At 38.3% G+C, this 22,651-nt stretch overlaps 1 protein-coding gene across 1 annotated transcript in view; it reads left to right on the forward strand.

Annotated features, from left to right (window-relative positions):
- Nucleotides 1–256: 256 nt before the first annotated feature.
- Nucleotides 257–22,651, forward strand: part of LOC145443237 (3'-5' exoribonuclease HELZ2-like) — a 68,608-nt gene continuing 46,213 nt past the window's right edge. The window contains exons 1-17 of the mRNA XM_080321226.1: nt 257–944; nt 1,594–1,741; nt 8,537–8,688; nt 9,776–9,935; nt 11,927–12,028; nt 12,123–12,189; nt 12,422–12,511; nt 12,967–13,086; nt 14,014–14,132; nt 14,521–14,724; nt 14,789–14,902; nt 16,745–16,796; nt 19,622–19,713; nt 20,255–20,456; nt 21,020–21,213; nt 21,740–21,845; nt 22,360–22,548. Of these exons, the coding sequence (XP_080177352.1) occupies nt 848–944; nt 1,594–1,741; nt 8,537–8,688; nt 9,776–9,935; nt 11,927–12,028; nt 12,123–12,189; nt 12,422–12,511; nt 12,967–13,086; nt 14,014–14,132; nt 14,521–14,724; nt 14,789–14,902; nt 16,745–16,796; nt 19,622–19,713; nt 20,255–20,456; nt 21,020–21,213; nt 21,740–21,845; nt 22,360–22,548 (2,208 nt within the window). The 5' untranslated portion in view covers nt 257–847. The remainder of the gene's footprint in view (nt 945–1,593; nt 1,742–8,536; nt 8,689–9,775; nt 9,936–11,926; nt 12,029–12,122; nt 12,190–12,421; nt 12,512–12,966; nt 13,087–14,013; nt 14,133–14,520; nt 14,725–14,788; nt 14,903–16,744; nt 16,797–19,621; nt 19,714–20,254; nt 20,457–21,019; nt 21,214–21,739; nt 21,846–22,359; nt 22,549–22,651) is intronic.

The raw sequence follows: 22,651 nt of genomic DNA on the forward strand, positions 1-22,651 counted from the left end.
GGCCGTCGACATGCAAATTGAAATTACGGATTCCCCCCTCGAATTTTTAAGCGATTTTAACTAATCTTGAAATTTTCTTCGCGCTCCGCGCAATTCAACATTAGGCCTACGTCATTTTTCGATTTTAATATAGTAGCGCCCTTCTCAATCTGATCCGGAATCGGAACAATCCCCCCGAAGATGCATCATTATTTATAACTTGCTCAAAATTTTCGAAAGCCCTCCCTCCATAAACTCTACCGGTATGAATCTGATCCCATGGGCTGAGAAAGGATAAAATTTTATATTAATATGTGATACTGCTACTATTACTTACGGAATTCATTCGTGAATCTGAAAAATTTTCGCGCTGCGCGCGACAATATGCAATCCCAGCAACTATTCATAACATTGCCACTCGCGATTTCGGTGCGTACGATAGGCCGTTGTGAGAAGTAGAATAGTCCAGAGTTCACCGGGAATGGATATATGGACAGATTAACAAGGTATTTTGCGTCCAGTTAGCTTATTACGGCTATGCCCTGGAATGCGGCGTTGGGCTACATAAGTAATCGAAATGAGGTCGTGATTAGGAAAAAGGTTGCCCACCACTGTATTAGATGATGTGCTCTTTTCGACATGACGATAAGTGTAGGGGGCGCGAATTTTTTGACCATCGCCGAGGGGGGCGCATATCCAAAAAGGTTGAGAACCGCTTCTCTTGAGCGACCGGCGCCAGCGCAAAGTAGCTGTAACATTAAATGAGGAGCAGTCGCTTACACTTGTGCTACACATTGTCTCTCTATAGCTTTGACACTATGGCTGCTTAGACATTGTTGCTGTGTCTTGAGAATTATAGGTCTATAAAATGGAATCGTTGGCAGTGGAAAAGGAAAGGTACCTATTCGCTTGCAAGCACTGCTACTTGTTGGAGCCAAGGGTAATTGTGGAGATGCGTAATGTAGGTAAGTATATTGAGAAGGGTGAATTCGGTCAATGATGTTGTTATTTGCATTAGTCTTTGTCACCCATAGGGTGATCAATCAACGACGATTCCGGGGGTTCCAACCATTCCATATCGCATACGTCGACTGAATCTAATGCAAGTCGTCTCAAGGCTCACATTGCTTGTTTTTCGAAAGTATTTACTCAATTAAGACTTAATGATACAACTTAAAAATATTGAGATGGCATTTGTTGAAAATATCATTTAAAACATGTTTTAACAAAGTGTCCAAAACAAATGAAACCCTACTGATTACGTTGATTTGATTATCTCGCTTGGACTTGACATTCGCTACGGCAATGATCACTGTACGACGTACGTACTGCGCAATTGTACAAATTTTACATACAGGGCTCGCGACTAGGGCTGGGCAAAATCGTGTCCAACCACCTCGGCCTTGTGCCCGATGTAACAGTGTGCTATCTCGAGTTTTCGGGTGTCTTTCTTCAGACGTTTAACTGGCTCTTTTCATTCGCTCCTCTTTATATGCCCGTCACCGTGTCTTTTTTGTAAAGATGCGGTAACGTTCCGACATAGGAGAGGATAGAACCGAAGATAGAACCGACTAACTCCTTCCAGGGCCAATATTACCACATTCATATTGATAGATTTCTGCGGAGAGTGTGAATGCTGCGCGGGAGAAGAGAGCTTATTCCTTCACGAGACTGTAACGCGAAGTAAGAATGGCGTCGTTTTCCACGAATATCAGGATATTCGACCAAGGATGTCCAAAGGGCAAAGCAATAAATATTGCTGGTAATATTTGGGTTATTATTGCTATATGACAAACCACCAGAGGTGGTCAGTAAAGAAGTACTTCTACTTTTTCGAAGTACTCAAGTAGTTTTCCTCTACTTCTGCTACTTACTCAAGTATAGATCTTTTTTTCGCTACTTCTACTTCGTAATATTTTGTGAACTACTTACTTACTTTTCGCCATTTTCAGTTTATCAAGTAGAAGTAGTTTAATCCTCAAATAAGAAATATAGCCGAAGGAATTTCGGGGCTGTTTTCACGTACGTAGTACCAACATTTAAGTAAAAGTCATGTAATAACCAGAATTTTCGTTGCGCCCCGAGCACAGTAGATATGGAGTGGCAAATATGTTTCAACGAAAGTATCGCTGAATATAATTTAGATACCGGGTTGCGTGGTTTCGTTCATACTGCATTGTCGCCTATACCATAAATTTCATCACGTTAAGTATGGCGCCCCTAACGTTTGAAACTACCGTTTCGCAATCTAGCAATTAGCCTACCTATTATACCTAGCAGCCCATGACGTGCCCTAATCTGGAAAAGTGGACTTTGACTTTTTTAACGTTAGCTAGACGTGTTTTAGCAGACCACAGTTGAAACTTTCTGGACAATCAATCAATCAATCTGTTTTATTTATATTTTCATCATTTCAAAACATCACAAGACTGCGATAAAATGAAAAGATAGGAAGGTGTCGAAACAACTTGGAGTAGCCTTTAAGATCATACACCCACCTTAGCCTAGGCGAAGTGAAAAAGAGGCATGCACACTGAATGAAAAGTAGCCTAATGCAGAGAATATAAGACGCCAGCGACAAAATGAGGTGGCATGTGGCGGAGGGCGAGTTCGATGTTAGGTCGTGGTCCGGTAATCCCGCTGAAGAGAGAGACATGATATGATATGATACTCTTTTTCGCCTGCACCGTCGAGATGCTCTGACGACGGAGTTGCGACACGACCGTACGGTCATCTAGTCTGCGCCCCCGTTTTTCTCCTGCATGCTATCCGTGATTGCTGAGCGCCTAGCACAGTGGTTCCCAACCTTTTTATCCTAATTCCCCACTTCCGATTTATGACGAGCCTTCATTCCCTACCTAAAAACTCTATATCCATATCTACCCTTTAAAGTGCTACCTCCAATAAAATTTTGCAAGACTTTGCTTAGTATATAGTACGTGCTATTGATGATTGTTACGATCCCCGGAATTGATCAGCACGCAATAAAATTAACGCAGCGGTGAACTAGTAACCGTAAATGCACCTCCGTAAATATATGTATCCACCCGGCGCGCTGCCAACAGAAAAATAAGCGGGATTTGAAAATTTTGAAATATGTTGCGGGGTAGCATCAATTTACATAAGTAAATACCGAATAATACATGGGTCAGATAAACTTCCTGATGTTGACGAACTCATGCGTGCGATATATATATATATATAAGCCGCCGTAAAAACTACACTTTCGCACAATACTAAATGAACTTGAAATAACATAAATATGTAATTTCATTTCTAACGAGTCCGGATGTGCTATCAATTAACGAGTCCACGATCTCCCTTGAATAAATGTTCAGCACTATGAGCTCTTATTACAACGAATCAGAATTTTTATATCACTACGTTTCGTGACCGATGATGGTGTACAAATGAATAAAAACATTTCTGGAGATCTCGTATCGCTGTCCAGGCAATTCTCGCTAATTGGAGGCACTGATAATATGAATAGCTGAATTGCAAATGAGCTATGAAATATTCGGTCAGCATGTCAAAACGACATTTGATAAAGGAGAATATTACTGCACAGATTTTTTCAACAGTGAGTCTATTCCCCACCAAAAATCCCGAAATTCCCCACCAGTGGGGAATTCCCTATCGTTTGGCAACCACTGGCCTAGCAGGATAGGTGCGGATACCAATTATCGAGTCTTTGGTATGACCCGGGGATCGAACCCACGACCTACCGTTCGATAAGCCGGAAGCATAACCATTACACTATCTCGCTCGGTCGAAGGTTGGCTAGTATTCAGTTAGAAGAAAGTGCTTGTATTTCGACTTGAATGCGGACATGCTCGGCGACTGTCGGATAGCTGGCGAGATGATGTTCCACAATGGGGATCTGGCATAGGCTACTTGATGGAGCAATGCGTTTTCTTGTATTCCGTCCTGATCATATGGTAGTTGTTCTTCGTGGACGCGCGTGTGCTGTACTTGTGCGCTTTTGTCTCCGAGGTGAAGTAGTCGTTGAAATTTGAGGGACATTGACCGCAATGGAACTGATACATAAACTTGGCAATTTCTAGCTTCCTCATATCTCCTATGTTAAGAACACCAAATCTTTTGAGAAGCGATTTGTCAGTTGTACATCCAGGCCCCCGTGGGGCTTTGGCAATGATACGGATGATCCGATGTTGAAGTTTTTGCAGTGGGTCGACATGAAATATATTTTCCATTTTTTAGAAGTAGTATTTGTATTTTTCTTTTAATTACGAGTATTATACGTTGAGTTCTAATTATAGTTTCAGTTCTTTTATCTGGAGAACATACATGTTGAAGTATAAAAGCAAAAGCAAGTGTAGTAATGCCTTATATTGTCCGAAAATAAAGCTATATACACTATATGACATTTTTACGGTCTGCCATATGTTAATACAGCCGTATCCGACACAACTTCTCCGTATTGCTCTTCGACTGAGCTAGGAGCCTTATAACATTGGGGGGGGGGGGGGCATGCCATGATTTTCTCTATATGGGGTGTTCGAGTAAACAAAGGATTAGTATCGTATTTCCATATCAATATTATCATTTACATCCCATGATGCGAAAGAATGCTTATGCTGTCAAAAATTGACACTTCCTGGGATGCATCAATATGAATCAATCACCTTCCGCATAGCTGTTGACAGTCCATGCGAACCAACTACGATCGTGTTTACAACTACTTACTTACTTGAGTAGATTTAAAGTCAGTCAATTCTACTTCTACTTCAAGTAGTTTTAGGTTGCTTATGTAAGAAGTACTTCTACCCGTACCTGAGTAGATTTTTTCGTCGCCACTTCTACTTCTACTTGAGTAGCTTTCTTGACTACTTTGACAACCTCTGCAAACCACGTTTGCGTCACTCGTTTGCAAACATGATCATGATCATTGATCAGTAATGCAGAACTCCTAATTATCGAAGCAACTTGGAGTAGCCTTTAATATCAGACTCCCACCTTAGCCTAGGCGAAGTAAAGAAGAGGCATGCACATGCACACTGAATGAAAAGTAATGCAGAGAATATAAAACGCAACATCGCGTCAACGACAGGCCTGAACAATCGCATATATAAAAGGCCATGTGCGCAAGATATAATCGCTTGCGTAATCAGTTGCGTCTTCAACAGACTTGGTGCGCACGACATAACCGTTGGCCTGAGCATTGAGCAATCGCATATGTACTAGGCCTCGTGCGCAAGATGACGTGTCGCTGGCCGGAACTATCGCGTCGCCGGCCTCGCTGGCTTTGGCTGCTATCTACTATCGTTTACAAACAATGCAGTTAATTGTATAATGAGTAGCGATAGTTAGGTCATTATTGTTCAACAGTGACATCGCAAAGCAGATTGACATGGTAGCCTAAAACACAACTATTCATGTAGCCTACTGCGTTTTCCCAGTATTTGCATCCAATTTTAAGGGTGCGTATTATAAATGGGGGCGTACTAAACTTGGGAAAATTATGTTACTCGTCATTCATTATACTCGAACGTCGTTATGAAATTATCTCAATCCTGCATACTCTCAGTTGAAGTGAGGGATAGGAATCCCTAGTCGACGTGAGCCAATCTCTGAAAATTTAGGAAATTTATTCAAATATAAATAGACGAAATATATTCATCCAGACGTAGATGATATGTGAATAATACCTTTGGATTATGTAAAGTAAAAAGTAGTATATCGGAATAATAGTAGTAGCAACAACGTTTACTTTTACCATATCTGCCTGTGGTCAGTAGCACTACTAATGAGAGTGGTAAATGTATTCATGTATGACACCTAATTAGGAAACATTATCAAATTCAGGTAGAAGTCGAAAGCATTTAAGATAAAATGAAAAACAATATATTTATAATTACTTCTGTTTGAAATACTTGAGTTGGTACATTGAAATGATGTCTTACTGACTTCTATGCACCAGAAACTTCCTCCTGTTAAAATCCGCCCAAGACAAATTCATATTGACATTAATCTAAATAAAGATAGGATAGGACGTTGTATATTTATCCTTGATGTTTTTGCGGCATATGCCGGCACACCGACTCATAATATGACATACACACGATCTGTGCATATGCCGATGGACAAGGAGGGTGCAGAAATAGCCTTACATGGCAGTGGCGGCTCGTGACAATATCGGGTGGTGGGGCAAGGGCTGCAAGCGACTTTTTATCAAGATGACGTCACAATGGCGTTTTCCAACGTAAACAAGTAACTTAATGATGTTACGGTAACATGAATTTCCGACAACAGTAATTTTAACGTATGTGCCACGAGAGGTCTACCGGTGAGCTGTGACTTGAAGTGTGGTAACTGCGTAAACGGCGTACGGAACAAAGATTCAGCGCGGTTCATGCTCGCACTAGACCTGACTAATTAACTGCAGAAATGGAAATGACTATAACTCGAGAGATTGCGTAAGCCTAATTGGAAAGGTCAACGAGTTCGGACACATACCCAATTGTTATCTCATACATATGGCCTGTCATATTGAATCCAAAACATCATTCTGAAGAACTAAGAATAGCAGTCTCGGAAACTCGGTCTCGGTACAGCATGGGAGATTTTGGCCTTGAAACTGGAGACTGTAACACGACACATATGGTTTTATTACTGTCTGTAGGTCTGCTGCGAAATCGCCTTTGGAAAATATATTACCGAATATATACGTGGATGAAAGCCGTAAACTTAGTACACTGTTACATGACATCATCGAGAAGTAGCCGCATGGCCCTTTTCGGTATGGTACACTGTCAAAATTAATGCGAACAGACCGAATTTTGCGTAAAATTTACTGAGGAATAGGCTGATCCAGTGATCAACTGTTAGCCGACATCGAAAACGAAATAGCTATCGCGCTTGACAGGGGGTTGTAAGCAAATGGCTTGAAGGCCACAATTTCACGGTGAAATTGACATTGGAGAATATAATATCAAAGTAAATATTTGAATGCAAATGAGAATGATATCATCATCTCGTCACCTATCTGCGTATTGAACACGGTTAACGTTACCACAGATACACGGGCTTTTGCGTGAAATCCGCAATGCGTTGTAGGCTAAAGTTTCAGATCAGAGCACATCTCTACCATATTCGACCTTGATAACGAAATTACTGCCCTAATCATTGAGTGTCAACCTTGAGACTTGGCACAGCGTTCGATACTAAAATCAAAACACACCGTGCAAAAGCTCATGACAGATCTAGGTAAGGAGCATCGTTAAAATCAATAGAGACCAATACCCGCTTTGCGTAAAATCTGTTAGCGATAAATGACGAGTCAGCTCTCACTCGACTTAGGAAACGGAATTACCACTAACATAGTTCAGTGACAAACTTAAAACTTGGTACAGCGTTCGATTCTAACATTAAGACTTACCGTGCCAAATGTCATAACCGATCTCAGTATTGAACATCGTCAAAATCAATGGATACCAATACCGGCTTTCGAGTAAAATCTGTTTGCGATACATGACGGATCAGCACACACTCAACTTCGGAAACGGAATTACTACCCTAAACTTTAAGTAGAAACCCTGAAACTTGGAGCAATGTTAAATACCACCATCACGACATGACATACCAAGTTTCAAGAGTTTTCATGGTGTGAAACACCATCAAAATCGACCTATACCAGCAAAGGTCGACTAAACGAATATAACGTAACCGAGTTCAGATATAGATACGATTGTTACATCACACCTTAGGGGCACAGACCTATTGAGCCCCGGTTGCTCGGTAATTTTATGAATAGGAGAGAGTAAATCACCGTTTCTTTATTGTGCGCGGCTTTGAGAGAATAGACAGTGAAAGCTTGTTATGAGCGCTACCGGGGCATGCCCCCGCTAGGCATTCGCAAAGCGAAAACACGCAAGAGAATTCGATTTTCGCATAGACTTCGCTATATGGGCATTTACAAGAGAAAGGACAAGAAGAATACGATTTTCGCTGTGATTTCGGTATATATAGATTGTTGTGCGTCTATAAATGGTAAAGAATTGTTATTGAACAGAATTTTAGGTGGGGCAATGCCCCAGTTGCCCTATAGGACGAGCCGCCACTGTTACATGGTATTCTGAGTCTTGCACCACCCCTCCATGCTATCCCGGTAATGCTAAACGCCAAGCGGGAAGTCTTGGATACCAGTGTTACTAATCAGGTCTTGGGTCTGACCAAGCCGGGGATCGAGCCCACGACCTACATATCAAGAAGCGGAACGCTTCATCAAATCTAATGAATATTCAATTTCATAATTTCGCTTTCATGGTTGTAATAGGAGACCGGTTTGTACTAAAACATTTTGATTGTACTCTTAAACCACTCTCGAACAAAATTTTGACAGTATAAAGTATTAATATCTGTTGGAATAGTGGTAGTTTAAATTTAACAACCCTGAAGTAATTAGCTACTTGCACGTCTACTAGGTTTATTTTTATCAATATAAATCCTTCCTATCTTTCGTTGCCATTGCTTTATTACGATGATTATAAAATTATGAAAATATCACCTAACAAACAAAAGGGTTTATTTATTTTAGGCATCGTGGACATTGCCACAGAGGAAGTGATTGCTGGTTTGTTCAAACATACCAGGAAATGATTGTTTGGACAGCTGAGTCACAAGGTGGTAGATCAAGGAAAACGTTGGTAATGAAATCAAGAGGGATGTTTGACAATACCTTATTCCCAGGTAAGCCGAACATCAGGATCTTCAACGTAGATGAAGAGTTTGGTACTGAGTTACCTCAAATACTCACTCAAATAACATATACTTATCGTTCAAGATTTCTAATCCAAAAAATATCAATCTTCGCTCAAATGATTTGAATCTTTTTTACTGATGAAATGTAAAATTAGAAAATTGACGTTACTAAAAGTAGCATAGGAAACTGTTTTGACATCGCACCTTTTCATAGCAGAATATTCAAATTATACAATTCGTACAACATAATGATTGTCAGGGTTGTAACCAAGTCACAAAGCTCCGAGTCACATGTCAATCTCACTTTTATGGTTTTGACTCGAGTCAAGTCGAGTCATTTTCAATTCACCACCGAGTCAAGTCCGAGTCCAAGTCATCGAACAGAGGTTCGAGTCCGAGTCATGGTATGATGACTCGAGTCCAGGTCAAAGTCATTGTATTGACTGTTCAGTGTTCAGTTTCCAGTTAAAGCCCTGTTAAACCCACTTATATAACTCTGTCTGGTGATGTCGAATGGTTCGCATTTATAATATATATATTTTCCTCAATTTTAACAGTTTCTGGTCGCATTTTCAAGTACAAGTACCAATATACGAAATCCCAATAGACTGGTTACTTTACTGTTCTTTGAAATGACAATGAAATGTCGGTCTTGACCGTCTGAGTCTCGAGTCATGGGCAATGACTCGTGTCCAAGTCGAGTCAATATACAAATTGACTCGAGTCGATTCGAGTCATTTCCGCATTTTAAGAAAATGACTCGAGTCAAGCGGAGTCATCAGAGAATCGGAACTCGAGTCTGACTCGAGTCGAGTCATGACTCGAGTCATTACAACCCTGATAATTGTTGTATGCATTTTGAACACGAATGCCTGTATCGGGGATATCTAGACGAGTCTAGACCAGACTAAGTCTAGATATCCCTGGCCTGTATTAAGTGATTGAACTTTATTATGATTGTATTGTATGCCAAAGCTGGGTTATCAGTGGAATCAAGCAGTCGAAATTTCATAGGCTGGTCAATTTTTATAATGACACTTATTATATTCTATCCTAATTTAAGTTTTGTGTTCAGATAAAATATTCCATTGCCCGTTTTGCGCATTAAACTTTGATGACAATCAAAGTTATGTGTCACACTTGAATACGGAATTCCATAAGAAAATGAGAAGATATTTTGAAAAGAGAGAGGATACTGGATGGAGTTACCAGCTAAATATGTCACAGAAACCAAGGTATCTACTCTGATCCACCTATCAAACGTTCTGCACTGAAAGTCATTTGAAGTCTGATCATTATCAATTTTGTGCCAACAACCTCACGTTGTCTTGCATTGCAAAATTTCTCAGTTTTGTAGCACTGCTAAAGTTTTCTGATATAAATAATGTATCTTCAGACCGGGGGGATTAGATTAGACAGTAGATAATATCCGACTATATATATATAGTTATATATATAGTATAGTTATGTATGTATATATATATATATATATACTATATGTATACTGTTATTGATCGTTATACACTTGTTCGTCGGTGTAGGGAAGCGGTCGACTCTTGTTCCTATAACCGGGTCTCTGAGTTTAAGTCAATCAGCAATCGGTCAACATCTAATGAAATATCCTGTTTTTGCCAGTTATCACAATTACGGTATATTCACCGTGATTCTTAAATGTAGATCTGCCTACGATCTGTCTGTTTTGGAGTCGACTATCGTAAAATAGACCAACCCTGATTTATGCCTGCAAAAGGAGTTTTTACATGATCTTAAAATTTTCCATTATTCTATATTGCTGTTTATTAATCCAAGGTTTGTCCGTGTATTGTATAATTTTGATTTTCTCTCGTCTCTTGTTATTACTACCGGTACAGCTGACTTTGCCTAGCAACCTAGCATCCCTTTTTATTATTGAATTGTTATGTCATACTTTTCCAATTTAGTTTTCGTTTGAATCTGTTTCTATATGCTTGTTATTATTCCATAGTTGTTATTCCATGTTAACTCTTGATAAGGGGCACACGAAAAGTCTTTGAGGTAATAAATTATTCACTGCAATGAATGTGGGTATGAAAGCATTACTATTTGAGTGCGGAATGTGTCCAACAAAGAATTTTGTGATCATGATTTCAGATGCTGTGCCGTTACTGCTAGAATGAATATACGATGAGACAACTGCCTGTCAAAATACTTTTCTATAAATATGCAGCCAAGTATTTTCACCTCTTATGTCACTCTCTTACACTCGACTAAAGAAATATTGTTGATACAAATGTTATATTTGTCCGGTGATGTAACACAATGGGGAATTACAATTGATACTGGACAGTGGCTCTATTATTGTATGATACCTTTCAAAAGCTTATGTAACGATATCAAAATTTGATATCTCGTGGTGGTAGAATATCATAGCTTCATTTCTTGAACCAGATAACGACCAATTTATTGGCACCCGATCAGGTCGGTGTCTTCATACGTGGAAATGCTGATGTCGGCGATATCTGGTTGATATTTACAGAGTTGTAACCAAGTCTCAAGGTTCCCAGTCACAAATCAATCTCATTTTTATGGTTTTGACTTGGGTCAAGTCGAGTCATTTTCAATTCACCACTGAGTCAAGTCCGAGTCCAATATCAGCTAGTAGAGGGTCGAGTCCGAGACCTAGTGTTCTGACTAGAGTCCGAGTTCAAGTAATTATGTCTGCTGTTCACTTTTCAGTTCAATCCTGTTCAATCCACCTCTATCAACTCTGCTCGAATGATAAAGAATGGCTCGTATTCATAATATAGTAATTTTCATTAGTCTTAACAGTTACTGGACCTATTTTCCAAGTATCAGGACTGATAGCCGAAAATACCAAAAATGTGGTAACATTACTATTTTTGAAGTTACAATGAAATGTCTGTCTATGTCGTCCTAGTCTCGAGTCGTAGGACTTGGTTCGAGTCATGCGCAATGACTCTAGTACAAGTCGAGTCATTTTATGCATTTCAAAGAATGACTCGCGTCAAGTCAAGTCACCAAAAATTCGCAACTCTAGTCGGACTCTAGTCGAGTCATGACTCGAGTCATTACAACCCTGGATATTTATCAGGATGCGTATTGTATAATTACATCCTCGCTCCTGCTATTGTTCCCAAGGAAGAGGGTCTTCAGTCTGTTGGTTGATTTATGAAGATAATAGGAATTCATTTATTGCAGAAAATAGTTTAACGTTTCAATTTCTCAGTGTGCCGGAAGAGAGTGATAGTGACACCGAAAGCGAAGTGGAGAGTGCTGCTGAACGTCGAGAAAGGATAAAAAGGGCTGCTGTCTACAGAGCTAGGAACGAGTAAGCTGATTATTCACGTTAAATAGGTTAATGGGATTTGCCAATGATCAAAGTTTCTTTTATTGTATCACACGAAATTTTATTTTACAAACAGATTTGTGAGGGAAGAGATTTCCCATGAGGCAATACTAAAAGAACGGATAAGAGATGGTGATGTTCATGTGAGTATATATTGTTTGATTTTAATGAGGGTCAGACTACCGTCTAGACTACCGTAGCTATCCAGGATTAGGCTACAGCCGATTTCGGTTATTACATATCAGCCGTAACTTGGAAGAATGATATCAGTTTATTAATAATTTTTGTGATAGCATTTATTTTTCGTTCAACTTTGCAAAAAATTTCCAGTCATTTCCCTATTTGATCTGATTTTTTTATTCCAATCCTACACAGGAAGTAGACCATGTTGATATGGAGCAGATAGAAAACAATGGAACAGAAAAAATTTGGAAATGTTGTTTGCGGCTCACTGGTCACTTGAAGGTAAATAGGACATTAGAACGCTTCGATTAGAACGCCTAGCTTATCAATTTTATTAATCATTGAATTATTCTTTATTGATTCAGTAAAAATGTGACATAATTACTTGTATTAGTATTTCTCAAATTTCGAATTTCTTCTTATTGTAGAACTGCCTTTTATCATTGGCTCATATGATTATCAAACATTCTGGGGGAAAGTTGTGATCATGCCCTCTTTGACTCATTACTATTTCTCAGGACTATACAATATACTATATCTTAGTAATTTCTCGTTGTGTTGTACCAATATTAATTGCACATGGGCAAGGAACTCGCGTACTTTTTGGCATCAAGTCAAATCATGATAATTATCTGCTCTAGACATACAATATAGAAATGTAAACATTTGTGTGTATGGAATAGTCTTCAATAATCTTCAAAAAATTGTTTCCAATTACTGTTGGATGTTCATTGAAGAGCACATGGAAAAGGGCTTGGATTTTTGGTGCATCTTTCAAGATGAAGCAAACAGACGCTGAAATATATGTCACTCAACTGGATGCATCGCCTGTTACAGGCGATGATTTCATGTTTCATGTGAGTTACTCTATGTCAAAGATTCTTGAACTCTTTTACCCCTTCAAATATTGATGGCAGTTACGCTTACCCCAAAAATTTAGAAAGGTCATTACATTAACCTCAACATCCATGTGTAATTTAAGCTAAGGACTAGACAAGGTAGTCAGAGTCCCTGTCAAGATGTCATTACCGAAGTATATGAATCTGGTTTTGCAGTTTTTTGGTGATGTAGTTCAACATTTACCTTTCGCGGACCCCTTAAATCTGGTTCATGTACCCTTGAGTGGTACCTGGTACATGGAACCCTGGTTGAAAAACTTTGCTCTAAGCGCTTTTTGAGTACTAAGACTGACATATCTGCTCCTTTCGATGGTCATGCGGACAGATTTACATCGCTTCTATGAAGTTTCAAGAAGAACAGGAAAAGCCATGCTGTAAATTTATCATTGAAAATTGTCAAAATTTCAGTATGAATTGTGGTGCGTATCACAAAGTGGTGAATGGTAAAAGGTATTCAGTGAATCAATCTTCAAGTCTGGGAACTAATTTATCTATAATTAGTGCAAATTTCAATCAAATACTCAAATGAAAATTTCTCCCATTTTCATTGCATCTTCTTTCCTATTCGGCTGTTTCGGTGTGTGGGTTGCTGGCAGTATAGTCTGGCTGGTAAGTTTTACGCTGGATATAATTCATGCCACCACCCTACATATTTCCTTGGGCTCAGAACCCGCACTGGAATGGATTGTGCTCTCCAATGTCTCGGTCTTGGGACAGAACCTGAACCTGAGCTTCGACAGCTTTTAATTGCTGTTCTGAACCTAGTAAATAAACAATTCCATATAAATGAGTTGCAGGATCGGAACCATGGTATGTGTAATTACAAGTTCTCAAATTACGTTGTTGAAGATGCAATTACCTACTGACAATCCTCATACATTACAGGTGCGATTTCAAAGTCCAGCTGTGGACAGTGAATATAACGGCAAGCTGTTTTTCGACTTTGGCAAAGAGATACCTCTTCTCGTCATCAATTTCGACGTTGATAATCCATTTCGCAGCAGGTATTTGTTTTGGCGAAAGACTTTTCAACAAAATACTAAATTTTAGAATTTTGCTGACCCTTTATTCTTTGATCTTAAATGAGAACAAATATTGCAACAATTTGCGATGAATTTTAGTCTGTTATTCAGTCAGTTCAAAAAAACCCGAATAGGATAACAATAATGACACTCACATTATATGAAGTGACAATCTTTATTTCATAATGTATAACTCGAGGAATTAGATAGAAAACCAGTTTGAATATTTTCAACATATAAATCAATTGAAATTATGCCATGGCATTCGACTTCAATTCATCAGCAGTCTGTTTGATTTACGTTTATGTAAATCTTGGCCGTCTCAGAACTTCCACATATCCGCTCACGTCGCTTTTCCTCTTATTGTTAGAATCATCATTGACTATCCTACTCCTGCTAGCCACGAAAGTGCATATGAAGAAAACTTGAAACTTCTAGAAATACAGTATGAATCACCCAAGAAAAAAACTCTGTCTCAAGTATATTTGACACACCTCACTTCTAATTCATATCTGCAAAATATGCACAATTTCCTTTACCAAGAAGAATTTGCAAGGAGAAATGCTCTTTCGGGGTGAGTTAAGAGCAATATGTTAATAAAAATATGTTTACTGAAAACTGAATCGGTAATTTTTCAGATTAAATCTGGAATGTGAAGTTATCATTTCTCAACATATATTTATGCCAAGTGGTACTGTGTTGGGGGACAGAGGTGGCGGTAGCTTATATGGTGAATTTGAAAACCCAGTAAGGTCAGTGTTTTCTGGTGATTTCTATTTAACTGATACATCATATTTTCAATAAATCCTACACCTGCACATTTAGCATGACTTAACCATCGAATATTTAATTAGGTGCTGGTATCATGATGCTATATTGCAGTGGTCCTCAAGCTTTTTGTCTTCGTGGACCCCTTTCAGACCCTGCGGACCCCCACAAAGTTTCAGTTCAAATTTAGCTCAATTATCGTGCAATCGTCATCTGTCTCGTGCAAATGATAACTGTAGGCTTAGTGATAAACAGCAACAAAATGAATTTTCTTGAAAATAACATCATAATATTCACATAGAAATTGGGTTCACTTCTATTTTTTCAATGCGAATCCTGCAACTGCATTTCTTGAAATACGTGGTCGTGTCTGGAAAATCCGAGTGCCAAAAATCTATTTCTACAAATAGAGGTGGGGGCGAATGTAATAATAGCGCATAATGCTTCCGACGACACATTTGGGTATGATGGCAACAAATATGCCACCATAATTGGCAAACATATACCGCCAGGCCTGGTCACTTCTATCTAGCAGGTTATATTGAAGTTATTATGAAAAAATGGTTATGTATATCACAGGAGAAAATGGATTTTTGTAAACATTTCGAAGTCACCGTGATTGACCTAACTCATCCAACTTTTTTTTTGCAATCCTCAACAAAACATCTCTAAACAGCAGAATGTTTGTACCATATCAGTAGGCTATGGACTATTTAGCAATTAAAATGAGTCTGCACAGTAGAATATTGGATCTCAGAGATGGCTATTCTGTTTGTGTGAGCTCCGGAGTTCTACTAGTAATGAAGCGAAACTGCGTCGTGATTTTCCGATTTAAAAAAATACAAATTAGGTTATCAAAATGTTTGTATCAGTAGGCTGTTGACAATTTTGCAATTAAAATGAGTCTGCACAGTCGGGTATTTCATCTCAGAGGGACATTCTGTGGATGTGAGCTATGGAGTTTTACTAGTAATGAAGTGAAACTGCCTCGTGATTTTCCGAATTTAAAAAAATACAAATTAGTTTATCAACTATTTTGAGGCTTCGCGGACCCCCTGAAAATGCTTCGCGGACCCCGGTTGAGAACCACTGTTATATTGTAACATTTTTAGAAATGATGACCTAGTCTCATCTGACGATCGGCCATGGCGTTTTTTGCAGTCAATTAGAAGTTTTGACTTCCAAAATAGGTGCTAATTGATTTTACCACAACTTGAAACCTAGAAGATGATTTAAATCGAATTACTCTTGCAATTTTCAAATAAATGCAGTGGCATACTTAAATTTGTTGCATTATTTCACCATCAGATTACTCACATCGTTGTGGCAAAGTAATCAAATTTTGTGCAGAAGAAGGTTGTTTTCATAGCTTTGCTTTAATGTGTGAAATTATTACCGCTGTCAAGCTCTATCATACCAACGTCAGTACCACCAGAGGGATCACGGAATTGCCAATTTGCAGCGTTTAGCATTCATTGGACTTATGCATTCTGTAATTTTGCATTGTTGGGGGTAGCTGTAATGTCTTTCCATCTTTCACTTCAGTTGAAGCAGTTTGATCTTGCATTGTGGGTGAGCGTTTTAGGTAGAAATATCACTATGAATATGAATATCCAACATAGTTATAGCAGGAGATCAAAGTACAATAAAAGTGGTTAGTTTGTTTGATTTGCAAAGCTAATTTGACTAAGCTTACAAAACAATCTCCAAGGTACATGGTTTGTTAAACCTCGCCCTATATGGTTTCTTGAACCGTGATGCCACAAATGCTATGGCATTGGTGAAGTGCGGTATGAATCAGCATTATCATTCACCATACTTCACAGGCTCTCTGTGGACTCTGATGAAGGTTTTCTGGCACGGCAAAGTTGCAATTCTGTAAGTGTATCTAATATATCTAATTCATACTTATTTTAAGTGATGATGAATTCCAACAAGAGAGAGAGAGAGAATCTTTCAACAAAACAAATTTATTTATATGTTCCTATGTTTCTATCGCATTTCTTCAGAAGCTAAAAGCAAAACTATGTACCTAACTCAGTGGTTTTTAACAGGTATCCCATGGAGCTCCAGCGGCTCTCTAGAGGTCACAAAACACGCTCAACGCGTGACCCACATATGATTGGTGATGACTAGGGCGATTTTTTTTGACATGTCAAAAAAAGTCAAAATTAGGTCAAAATTGTAGCGTTAGGTCAAAATTTGTCAAAATTGTTTACAAAATCAAACATTTTTTGACCTCTACATTTCGTTTGTATCGTAGATTTTACGCTGTCTGTGAACTTATCATTTGATAATTTACAGCCTGTAGCCTACTTTATAGGCCTACCGTTTTAAATGGCCGATCGTCTGCTCATTGGGAATCATAAACGGTCAAATGAAACAAATAGTGACATGGTTTTATGGTCAACGTACCACAATATCCTAACTGAAGCAAGACTGCTGGGGCATTACATGGTTCTTACATCAAGAAGCGCAAGCTGAAAAATTGTGATATAGACAACATTGTCAGAATGAAGCAACACAGTGCATCACCAGCAAGCAGTGTGCACACAACTTCAGTGTTGTCAGCTAACCACTGCTGCTGTTGAACGTTCTTTCTCCATTCTTGGCAAGCTACTTAGTAAGAACAGACACTTTCTACCCGAGATAGCGCAGTGGTATAATCCGCGGCTGCAACACCAATGGGTGTGGGTTAGATTCCGACCGAGGTCGACTTCATAATTCCGATAGCTAAGTGTTGGAGGTTTAGCTAGGCTCCTCCTCGCCACCTCATCCGCGTAAGCGGTGTCTTACAAAAAGCCTAGAGGTGGGCCGTGCTATACGTTGGCAGTTACGGAAAATAATGAAGAATATCGGCCTGGTGTAAATTACCATAGTAGTTGACAAACACCATGAATACCAAAAAACTAACACTTTCTACCCGAGAATGTAGGAAAGTATCTTTCGTTGTACTACAACAAATTTCAATTATTCCACCATAATACGTAATGTAACTACTGCAATTCTTCCTAGGGCCAGATTTCGTTAAAATACTAGTTTTTTCATGTAAAAATTTGTCCGTTTTTGAGCCATAAACGTTCTTTCAGGCCAATTTACTTTGTAAGGACAGACAGTTCCAACCAGAAATGAAGATAAGTAGTACAATTTTAACATTATGTGCGAAAACACCTAATTTGCATACATGAGGTCAAAATTTGGTCAAATTTCAGTTTTTTTAAGTCAAAAAAAGTCAAAATTTAGATTTTTTAGGTCAAAATCTTCCGTTTTTTAGGTCAAAAAAAAATCGCCCTAGTGATGACATATTGATATCACGTTGTTTCTGAACTGCCACTTGGAAGGGAACAGTAGAAGTCACACTGATTTCCAACAAATATTCATTGTAATGTTTTTGTTATGTGTGAAAACATATTTTCATGGTTTTGTTCGTTTAACACTGTGTTGATGCACAGTTCATTTTCTGCACCTGTAATCTATAGATGTGTACTGTTGGAGATTTTTATTTTTATGACTCAGCAAATATTTTAGGTTGCTTGCAGCACAGTGTCCTAAATGGTGTGGACAAAGCGAGATTTAACGATCACTGGATTTGACTTACGTCATACTTTCCATTTGGTCAAAGGCAAGTTTGCGGCCATTTTTGACCTGCTTTCCAAGCTCTAAATTTGATAAAACGGGTATCAATGGAAAGCTGCTGTTGTACGAAATTATAAATTTTATTCCGCTCATGGACCTGGAACCCTCCCAAAATCAGCATCGAAATGTGCATTGTGATGGAGTTATGCATTGTGATGCAAAAATTCTGTCTGGCACTCTCGTTTTGCCAGATAGCATTATAGCTTGCCGAGCACTAAATTTGATAAAACGGGTATCAATGGAAAGCTGCTGCTGTACTGATTGCGAAAATATAAATTTTATTTTTCAAGTTTATTCCGCTCATGGCCCTAGAACCCTCCCAAAATCAGCCTCGAATTGTTCATTGTGATGGAGTTATGCATTGTGACGCAAATATTCTGTCTGGCACTCTCGTTTTGCCAGATAGCATTGTAGCTTGCCGAGCACTAAATTTCATAAAACGGGTATCAATGGAAAGCTGCTGCTGTACTGATTACGGAAATAGGAATTTTATTTTTCAAGTTTATTGTGTTCAGGGCCTTAGAACCCTCAAAATCAGCCCCGAAATGTGCATTGTGATGGAGTTATGCATTGTGACGCAAAAATTCTGTCTTTCTCTTTCTTCTGAGCTGCACTCTCGTTTTGCCAGATAGCATTGTTGCTTCACCATGAAAAACTCCATCACAATGCAAATTTCAAGGCGTGATTTTGGGGGTTCCAGGGTCATGAGCAGAATGAAATGTATAATTTCGTAATCCGTAAAGCAGCAGCTTTCCATTGATACCGGTTTTATCAAATTTAGCGCTCGGTCAACCGGTTAAAAATGGCCGCAAACTTGCCTTTGACCGAAGGGAAAGTATGACGTAACACAAATGCAGTGAGCCGTTCAATCTCGCTGTGTTCACACCATTTTGGACACTATGCTTGCAATTGCAGGATTGCAGAGTACCGTAAGTGTTCCCCATGTTAGTAACACTTGAGAACCACTGATCCAACTGAAGTATTTTAACACATTCCTTGTATATTCCGAGCATTATTTTATGATGATGATAATACTGGATAACCATTGCTGCTTGTGATTTCTTTAGGTTCTGGCCGGGATGAGAGGAAAATCTCTTGCATATGAATGTAGTATAGAAGCCTGGTCGGACATGACTGTCTATATTCACATACCAAAAAGGTATTGAGGATGAGTTTGTGATTGCAGTTAGACATTCAATTTTGACAATTCCACATTAAAATGTTATTATCCAATTAATGTATGAATATGTGATGAACTAATCCTTTCTAAGAAATGGTGAAATAGGCTTCGCATTCGAATATTTTGTTACACTAAGCCTGTCATGCTTCTGGAAATATGTTACATTTTTTTGAAGTGAAGTTTTTTTCATATCCTGGATCCAAGGTTAAGAAACACTGCTGTAAATGCACATTCCGTATTAATGTGAGTAGCTCTATTATGTTAGACTAGCAAGCACCTGTGGCTGCTTAAACGTATACTGTTGGACGCTTTTCTTCATGATATCTATATTTCTTTAAATAAATGGCAATGACACAATACTACAGTGTAATAGTCAAGTCAACTATAATGTATTTCTACTTGCATTACATTTAGCTTGACTTGACAGTATACTTGTACTGGAGTAAAAATTATCGCACTCATTACATTTAAGTTATACTGTATTAGTACCACAGCTTTATGAATTATCTTGCGCTTTCAGGTGTGTAGAAGATCTGAAACTGGACCATTCAAGTAAAGTTACTTTGATGATTCAATATAAACTGGACAGAATCAAGTTCTGCAGAATGCATCATTCCTTGGACTGTCTGGAAGAACGTCTAAAGTTGATATGTCCAGATCCGCTGGCATATGCAAGTCTGTCAGAGTATCCTCATACTTTACAGATTTTGGATGAATCACAAGTGAGATAAATGAATTAGAAATTTTGTGGTCTCCGCTGTATTCAGTCATCCATGAAATAGTATGTTAGGGCTGTCAATTTATAGACTCTCAATTTTTAGTATCTTGAATTTTGAAATCAAATGTCGTTTTGATATTTCTGTGACATATTTGTGCTTTTGTTATACACTCATTGCCATGCTACAGTGCTCTTAGTTGTTGTATGTCCTGCGTTTCATGATGATATTCATTTTGTGGTATTAGTGTCCAATTGGATTCTATACATATCTCAATGTTATGCTAGAGAATAGGTATTGAGTCAAAGATCATTTGGCCGTATTATCCCTTTGGTGTCCATACTAATGATCTGAAAATATTGCTTGATTTCATTTTTCTAGTAAGATCATTCAAAGAATGACACCCCTCTCTCTCTCTTTCTGTCTTCATAAACAAAGTTCACCAACGTCGGCAGTGGCCTATGGTTATTATATGAATATAACCAAAATGAAGCTCATTTGTAGTATGAAACATTATTGCAAGTAACCTCTCCTTGACAAGAATATGACATGAATCCTGCATTTTCCAGAATTCTGTCTTGAGACAAGTTCTCGGACCGAAGATTGAGGATCGTAGAAATCCAAACAGGAATTGCTACCCTCCGTTGCTGATAGCTGGACCGTTTGGAACTGGAAAAACGCACACCATCAGGAACACCATTCAGCAAATATTGGCAAATGAAGACAATGAGTCCAGAATTCTCTTATGCACTCATTCAAACAGGTGGTTAAAACTGTGACAGCTCTAGTTCAGCTAAGATAAACTACTGCATCAAAAGATAATTGCCAGGTCACTTGAGTCTTATTTTTAAATATACGTCACGTTGAGATATGTGTATTTGATTTTGGTATTTAGTCAAGCTAATGGATATTAAATAGTTGATATGTGTGCCTCGCTATTTCCAAGTATATGTCGCATTTAATTGAGTGCAATATCGACACTTGGTAATTTCATATGATATCACTGTTAATATATTATATATTATCAATTCAATAGAAAATTTGTGCCCTAGTGGCAATCAATAGTATATTCTGATTCTGCAAGAAATACTGTACAATGAAAGGCACTAATAAATGTAGGCCTATACATGTTGTTAATTTCATGTAAAGTAATGTCATTTCCTCAGATCCTTGTTAAGTATAGATAACTGTAATGCATCAAGTTACTCAAAGCGTTCCTTGGTCAGTTATTTCAAATGCCATGTGCAATAATATTAAATTTTAGCTACCATTTTTTTCTTATCCAACAGTGCCGCCGATCTATACATTCAAGATATGGTCAAGGGCGATTGGGATAGGACAAAGTTCAAAGTTTTAAGAGTAATGTATCACCAACGCAAACCTAATACTGTTTTGGTGAGTATCAATATGATATCTTATGTATGATCAAGAAATCAATTCCTATCAATCATATCGGATAGCTAGTACACTTGTTCAGTGTTAGCGCATCCATCTAGTCCAGGTTGCATTGGTTAGACAATTTAAAATGAATATGTAATGCAAGTTGCCAGAAAAGGACAGTCATGTTCAATTCTATTTAAAGTCCTACTGATAAAAATATATTCTTTTTATTGAAGCATGAAATAATCCAAATCATTCCAGGGTGATCAATGATTTTCCGCCCTAAAGACCTTGGGAGCAACATAATTTTTATCATATCCATAACGGTTTAGGATTTCATCACTTTTGTTTCTGTAATTACAAAATTGGAATGAATTTCTTACAAGCATACCGATCTGCTTCCACTGACATTTCTTCAAATCCAACTTCAATACTGTATAATATTGTTAGCAATGCAATTATTTACACTGTATTATTGCGGTAGAGATTGAAATGACAGGCAACCGAGTGAAATATATTAATTTTGCAGATCAGTGATATTCATGATTTCTGCCTCTACACCAATGATGGATGTTCATTCCGGTACCCGACAATGGACGAGGTCTTGAGATACAACATAATTATCACAACATTTTCAACTTGTCCCGCTCTCGGACAACTGGGGGTAGGCTTGCGCAGCGGAGCTTTCACTCACATTTTCTTGGATGAGGCGTCACAAGTGAGGATCTTACTTTCATGCTTTTTTGGTGTAGGACAATGCTCCGTGAGAACAATTTTAAACTCTCATCAATTTAGATGTGGGTTATGATAGTGAGCATAAA

The sequence above is a fragment of the Botryllus schlosseri genome, chromosome 7 (genome assembly GCF_051294905.1).
Source record: "Botryllus schlosseri isolate E-star chromosome 7, Bs_hap1, whole genome shotgun sequence".
Lineage (NCBI taxonomy): Eukaryota > Metazoa > Chordata > Ascidiacea > Stolidobranchia > Styelidae > Botryllus > Botryllus schlosseri.